The 8,108-nt window shown below is 36.3% G+C and overlaps 1 protein-coding gene across 1 annotated transcript in view; it reads right to left on the reverse strand.

Annotated features, from left to right (window-relative positions):
* LOC106475637 (E3 ubiquitin-protein ligase PDZRN3-like) overlaps nucleotides 1–4,160 on the reverse strand; it is a 16,801-nt gene extending 12,641 nt beyond the window's left edge. The window contains exons 1-2 of the mRNA XM_022379697.1: nucleotides 4,129–4,160; nucleotides 3,315–3,426 (exon numbers count right to left, since the gene is read on the reverse strand). Of these exons, the coding sequence (XP_022235405.1) occupies nucleotides 3,315–3,426; nucleotides 4,129–4,160 (144 nt within the window). The remainder of the gene's footprint in view (nucleotides 1–3,314; nucleotides 3,427–4,128) is intronic.
* Between the last annotated feature and the right edge of the window lie 3,948 nt (nucleotides 4,161–8,108).

Genomic DNA, 8,108 nt, shown 5'->3' on the forward strand with positions numbered 1-8,108 from the left:
AACTTACACATTCATAGTATTTTAATGTTTAGATAGTTACGTTAATGGCGCTAGTACAGAATCTAACGTCACAACAGTAAAAGGTTTAGAATGTGTGTTTTCATATTGTTACGTCTCCGTTTGTTAATTAATTTTCCGTAAATTCGTTCCGACGAAACATTAGCGACACAAGTTCTTTCTTAAATAAAACTGGTTTATTCTTTCCGAATACAACTTTACGATACACTTAATTTCAACAGTCGCTCTAAAACAAACGCTATAACTCTCAAAGAACGTCTCACGTGCTCGTGCTCGACAATACTCAATTCAATTACACATTGTCTGACTGCAGTTCAATTACTCATTACCCCTCCCTCGCTTCGTGGCCGGTCTTATATATACAAGACTGCACTATATCTAGAAAGATCACGAGATTTAAGGAAAAGACGTGAAAGTTCGAGAATGACGTGGCGTGATACTAGTCACGTGACCTCGATGTCGTAACAATATCCAACTCATTTGAGTGAAAAATAAACAAACTTCAATCGTTCGTATTAATGTTACCAACTACAGAACAAAATCCAACTATAACAAAAATACATTTTAGTCCAAAAAAAGTTCTATTAAAATGGAATGGAACATCCAAATGTTTTGTCCGACTTGAAAACAATTGAAACACAACAACCACAATAATTGTGAAGCCTAATTTTACGTGAGCTGTTGCCACGATATGTTTCCATGTTACTCTAGGAAAAAAACAATTTTTTTATACATCAGTAACTAAAAAATTTCCAACATTTTATTACCAACGTCCACTTTTATATGGCCTACTCCATAACTGTAATTAATTTCTGATGTTTAGATGGAACGATCTAGTATTTTCTGCTTTATTTAGAAACCTTCACTGGGGGGCGTGGTTTGGAACCTCTAAGTCCTCAGCAAGAACGACAAAAGTAAAGAAAATCCGATCTACTGCGTCTCATTTCATTAATTTTCAGACGTTGGCAGAAGATAAAGAATGTGATCTAGAAGTGTAAGTAAGAAGCTAATACAGTTTTCTCTTTCCTGCATCACACTCCCTGCTTTTCACAAAAGGTCAAAAAGTTCGGATTATTAAACGGTGTAGTCAGGACGTGGAATGAATGGAATTTGAATTCAGCACGTGCGATTTCTTTGTACTTCCTACCACTGCTACAATAACGTTTTTTATCTGAAATAATAAATCGTATGAGAGTAAATCCAAACAGGTATAAAAATCTTAATTAGACTCACAATAAAGAATCTTATAAAATCAAAACGGACACTGTTCTGTGTTGTTCTTTTTAGAAGATTCACAAACTTATTGCGGAGATATTATTTTTAAGTTATTGAATCAAACGACTAAATCAGTTCTATATATTTAATCCCCCAGATATTAAAGTCAGTAATTTATCTCATTTAATCGAGTTCTCAAAAAGGAACTATGAAAGAAAACTAAGAAATGTGACTGGCTAGAACTACAACAATAGTGTACTACTGAGGAATGTGACCAGCTAGAACTACAACAATAGTGTACTACTGAGGAATGTGACCAGCTAGAACTACAACAATAGTGTACTACTGAGGAATGTGACCAGCTAGAACTACAACAGTAATGAACTACTGAGGAATGTGACTGGCTAGAACTACAAAAGTAATGAACCACTGGGGAATGTGACTGGTTAGAACTACAACAATAATGTACTACTGAGGAACGTGACTGGTTAGAACTACAAGAATAATGTACTACTGAGGAACGTGACTAGCTAGAACTACAATAGTAATGTACTACTAAGGAACGTGATTGGCTAGAACTACAACAGTAATGTACTACTGAGGAACGTGACTGACTAGAACTACAATAGTAATGTACTATTGAGGAACGTGATTGGCTAGAACTACAACAGTAATGTACTACTGAGGAACGTGACTGACTAGAACTACAATAGTAATGTACTACTGAGGAACGTGACTGGCTAGAACTAAAATAGTAATGTACTACTGAGGAACGTGACTGGCTAGAACTACAATAGTAATGTACTACTGAGGAACGTGACTGGCTAGAACTACAATAGTAATGTACTACTGAGGAACGTGACGGGCTAGAACTACAACAGTAATGTACTACTGAGGAACGTGACTGGTTAGAACTACAACAGTAATGTACTACTGAGGAATGTGACTGGTTAGAACTACAACAGTAGTTTCCAGAACAGTTGTTCATTGTTGTATAGTCTTCATTGTTTCATAACCTAACATAAGGTATTTTCCAGATCAATTGTTCATTGTTGTATATCCTTCATTGTTTCATAACCTAACGTACGGTATTTTCCAGATCAGTTGTTCATTGTTGTATAGCCTTCATTGTTTCATAACCTAACGTAAAGTATTTTCCAGATCAGTTGTTCATTGTTGTATAGCCTTCATTGTTTCATAACCTAACGTAAAGTATTTTCCAGATCAGTTGTTCATTGTTGTATAGCTTTCATTGTTTTATAGCCTAACGTAAGGTATTTTTCAGAGCCGTTGTTCATTGTTGTATAGCCTTCATTTCATAACCTAACGTAAGGTATTTTCCAGAGCCGTTGTTCATTGTTGTATAGCCTTCATTGTTTCATAACCTAACGTAAAGTATTTTTCCAGAGCCGTTGTTCATTGTTGTATAGCCTTCATTGTTTCATAACCTAACGTAAAGTATTTTTCCAGAGCCGTTGTTCATTGTTGTATAGCCTTCATTGTTTCGTAACCTAACGTAAAGTATTTTTCCAGATCAGTTGTTCATTGTTGTATATCCTTCATTGTTTCATAACCTAACGTAAAGTATTTTCCAGAAACTTTCTATAAATGAAATAAGTGTTATGCTTGTGTCTGTTGTTGTAATTATATTGTCTTACACCAACTACTTATATTACATGAACTTTGACATTTGCAACTAATCAGACAAAACAACAGCCTGGCTGTGAACTTCTCATACATCTATGACCTTAGAATTTAAGAAGTCTCTATGTCACTTCTGACACACCTACAACCTTAAAATGCAACAAGTCTATGTCACTTCTGACACATTTATAACCTAGGAATTAAACAAGACTTTATGTCACTTCTCACCTATCTATATTATTAGACTTCAACAAGTATTTAAATTATTTACACTATCAGAAGATTGATTTTTGTTTAATAAAGTTCTATTTCAAGTTAATTACACGAATCTTTATATATCTGTTCCTATACTCCAGATAACCCATCGTTTGACTAGCCAGTTCCTCGTTATCCTTTTGTCCCTTGTTTGTCAGATATTTAGTATATATTAAACAAACGTTTTTCTTTTGGAACCCCCTAGAGTACCATTTATACCCGACAGTGCACTTAGCTCTGTCATCGCACGTGCCTTTTGACCATCCCACGTAATGAATCATCGCCTCCTGTTTCCTGGAAGAGAAAATACGTGTCAAAAGTTCTGATAATGGCAGCTAATTAAACGTTAATTAACAGATCTTGCTAGTGCGATAAAAAACTAGTAATTTATTGATAATAGCTCTAAACAGCTTCTACTTTGTTTCATCTTTCCATGCTTTTCAACCGAAACAGAAACACAAAAATGTTGATGTCTCTTGAAGTACAAATCTCCACTAACAACATTCTGTTAACTGTGTTTTCGCTGGATGAATCTTTATGTTAATTTATAGTAAATAATAAAAAAATATTCTTAGGCAACCTTGAAAACTTCTAGAGTGGACCCCTGGTAGATAACAGATGAAACTAGGCTATTTTCTTGTAGAAACTTTACACTAGTTCATTTAATTCCACAACACAGAACACCACTGCCTGAATATCAGCCTTTGTCGGTTGCCCATTAGGAAAAGGAGGATTATAGCCATGAAATCGTTATCATTGGTCGATTCTTCTTGAGTTGTGGAAGGATTACTGTAGACGAGCGGTTTCGGTAATCAGGTTTCCTTGAGAACGTGTGGACCTCAGGCAATATTGGATCACCTTAACATTGATAATCATAAAATAATTATTAATCAACTTTTGGCAATAGAACAAGTCAAATCATGTTGGATGACCTCTTTATTACTGGCGGAGTGCACAGCGACAACTGACCATCAGAATCATGAGTTCATTTCTTACCATTTCTCTGACACTAGAACAAGTCTAGACATGCTACCTGAACTCATTACAATTGGTAGAGTGCCCACTCGCGACTGATAACTGCCTACCTTAACTAATTTTCAGATATCTAAATTTTATGGATTTTAAAACAACGAATGGGGGAAGACCCCTCCATTACTGCCATTATCGTACTCCAGCTTTGTTTTTTTAACTTTAGATCAAAAGCGGGAGTAGAAAGTAACAAGGTACAGAGGGAAAAACCAACTAGCAGGGTTTAACCTCGCGCCAGGAATCTTGTGTTTAGTCTTTCACCTTTGACAGGCACATTTAGACCCTCACATGGCCGTAGTTAACTATCACGTCACCGAGGTCAAGACCTCTGTTAAAATTTGACATTAAATGTAACGTACTATCTAATTTTACACCCATATAGAAAAGGTGTACAATATGTAAATCTCTATCTACGGCCATAACCTCACACACACAATACGTAAGTCTGTTAGTACTTGGACCTCTATCTACGGTTATGACCTGACACACACACACAATATGTAAGTCTGTTGGTACTTGTATCTCTATCTACGGCCATGACCTCACACACACACAATATGTAAGTCTGTTGGTACTTAGACCTCTATCTACGGCCATGACCTCACACACACACACAATATGTAAGTCTATTGGTACTTGGACCTCTATCTACGGCCATGACCTCACACACACACACAATACGTAAGTCTGTTGGTACTTGGACCTCTATCTACAACCATGACCTCACACACACAATATGTAAGTCTGTTGGTATTTGGACCTCTATCTACGGCCATGACCTCACACACACAATATGTAAGTCTGTTGGTACTTGGACCTCTATCTACGGCCATGACCTCACACACACAATATGTAAGTCTGTTGGTACTTGGACCTCTATCTACGGCCATGACCTCACACACACACACAATACGTAAGTCTGTTGGTACTTGGACCTCTATCTACTACTGGCAGCTCATAAAAAGTGTGTGTGAGGTCATGGTTGTAGATAGAGGTCCAAATACCAACAGACTTACATATTGTGTGTGTGAGGTCATGGCCTTTCTTGGTGTTCGAAGACGTTTTGTGTTAGGGAAAACCACTTTCTTGGTGTTTGAATACGTTTTGTGTTAGGGAAAATCACATTCTTGTTGTTCGAAGACGTTTTGTGTTAGGGAAACCACTTTCTTGGTGTTCGAATACGTTTTGTGTTCAAAAACAATGTATTAAGATTTTACTAAGAAATTCAAACATGACTTCCACAAATCATTTAGACGGACTTGACGAGAATAGGTGAATGAAGATAGACGGACTTGACGAGAATAGGTGAATGAAGATAGACGGACTTGACGAGAATAGGTGAATGAAGATAGACGGACTGGACGAGAATAGGTGAATGAAGATAGACGGACTGGACGAGAATAGGTGAATGAAGATAGACAGACTGGACGAGAATAGGTGAATGAAGATAAATATGATGAGACGTAATTTGCTGAAGCAGCTGTGAAAAAAAAGAAAATATTTTGTGGGGTGAAAATTCGATTAATGGTGATGAACTCATTAAGTAATAAATACAATAAAATACAAATGGCCATTAGTGACTCTTATAAATAGTAGAAGAAATGGTTAGGGAAAACCACCCACTTTCTTGGTGTTTGAATACGTTTTGTCTTTGTGTTAGGGAAAACTCCGTCTTCAAACACCAAGAAAGTGGTTTTCCCTAACACAAAACGTATTCAAACACCAAGAAAGTGGTTTTCCTTAACACAAAACGTATTCGAACACCAAGAATGTGGTTTTCTCTAACACAAAACGTCTTCGAACACCAAGAATGTGGTTTTCCCTTAACACAAAACGTCTTCGAACACCAAGAAAGTGGTTTTCCCTAACGCAAAACGTATTCGAACACCAAGAATGTGGTTTTCCCTAACACAAAACGTATTCAAACACCAAGAAAGTGGTTTTCCCTAACACATCAACTCTTCCTTATTTTTCCTGCCTCCTGTTCTAACATCATAAATAGATAACAAAACAGTGGTTGCCTTTGTAAGATCACCCTTTTTTCTTCTCTACATAATTGAGCATTACATTTTATATTTTGGAATCTTTTTGAGAGAACCTGGCATAACCAGCCGTGGGAATGGGCGTTATAATTTGATGGTCAATCCCACTAACTATTTTTTGGTAAAGAGTAGCCCAAGAGGGGTGGTGGTTGGTAGTTGCCTTCCCTCTAGTCTATCACTTCAAAATTAGGGGCAGATAACCCTCCAGTAGATATGCGCGAAATTCAACAAAGAAACAAAAGAATCAAACTTTATGAGAGCTATTATTTTCTTTGGAAGTATCAACTTTACCAAATATGTCTGGTTTATTGCAACTGTTTACACTTTAAGTGTTATCCTTAATAGCTGTTTTTTTTTATACCAAGTATAACTGTCTCGTGCGTCCACCACTCAAAATAGTTGATAAGCCCTCCGCAACTTAGTACGATAATAATATGTTCGGTTGATAAAACCAGTGTTCAAGGACTGAACTGAGAGGTTTATACGCATGACATGGGATAATAGGAACACTTACTCATTTCTTGTCGTCATCATATTCAGGAGGTGCTCTCGACTACTGGTTGCTGAAGAAGATATATTTGGAGATGTTAGTGAAGAAGTTATCCTTGTCAAGGTCGATGAAGGAGTTATCTTTGTCAAGGTTAGTGAAGAAGTTATCCTTGTCAAGGACGATGAAGAAGTCATCTTTGACAAGGTTAGTGAAGAAGTTATCCTTGTCAAGGACGATGAAGAAGTTATCTTTGACAAGGTTAGTGAAAAGATATCTTTGTCAAGGTCGATGAAGAAGTTATCTTTAACAAGGTTAGTGAAGAAGTTATCCTTGTTAAGATCGATGAAGAAGTTATCTTTGTTAAGGTTAGTGAAAAGATATCTTTGTCAAGGTCGATGAAGAAGTTATCTTTGTCAAGGTCGATGAAGAAGTTATCCTTGTCAAGGTCGATGAAGAAGTTATCTTTGTCAAGGTTAGTGAAAATATATCTTTGTCAAGGTCGATGAAGAAGTTATCTTTGTCAAGATCGATGAAGAAGTTATCTTTGTCAAGGTTAGTGAAAAGATATCTTTGGCAAGGTCGATGAAGAAGTTATCCTTGTCAAGGTCGATGAAGAAGTTATCTTTGTCAATGTTAGTGAAAAGATATCTTTGTCAAGGTCGATGAAGAAGTTATCTTTGTCAAGGTTAGTGAAAAGAAATCTTTGGCTAGGTTAGTGAAGAAGTTATCTTTGACTAGGTTAGTGAACCTGAAGCGATGGGTTTTACAAAATCTGACATGACACTATTACAGAACCTGACGTGATAGTATTACAGAACCTGACTTGATAGTATTACAGAATTTGACATCACAGTAATATACATTCAGACATGATAGTATTACAGAACCTGACGTGATAGTATTACATAATCTGGCGTGATAGTATTACAGAATGTCACATGATAGTATTACAGAACCTAACGTGATAGTATTACATAATTTGGCGTGATAGTATTACATAATTTGACATCACAGTAATATACATTCAGACATGATACTATTACAGAACCTGACGTGATAGTATTACAGAATGTCACATGATAGTATTACAGAACCTGACGTGACAGTATTACATAATCTGGCGTTATAGTATTACAGAACCTGACGTGATAATATTACAGAATGTCACATGATAGTATTATAAAATCTGGAATGATCATAGGAACCCTGACAAGGTAGTTTATTGTCATAAGAGTATTATAGAACCTGGAATGATCGTAGAAACCCTGATAAGGTAGATTATTGTCATAAGAGTGTTATAGAACCTGGAGTGATCGTAGAAACCCTGACAAAGTAGTTTATTGTCATAAGAGTATTATAGAACCTGGAGTGATCGTAGAAACCGTGACAAGGTAGTTTATTGTCATAAGAGTATT

Source organism: Limulus polyphemus, unplaced genomic scaffold (assembly GCF_000517525.1).
Source record: "Limulus polyphemus unplaced genomic scaffold, Limulus_polyphemus-2.1.2 Scaffold8903, whole genome shotgun sequence".
NCBI classification, from domain to species: Eukaryota; Metazoa; Arthropoda; class Merostomata; order Xiphosura; family Limulidae; genus Limulus; species Limulus polyphemus.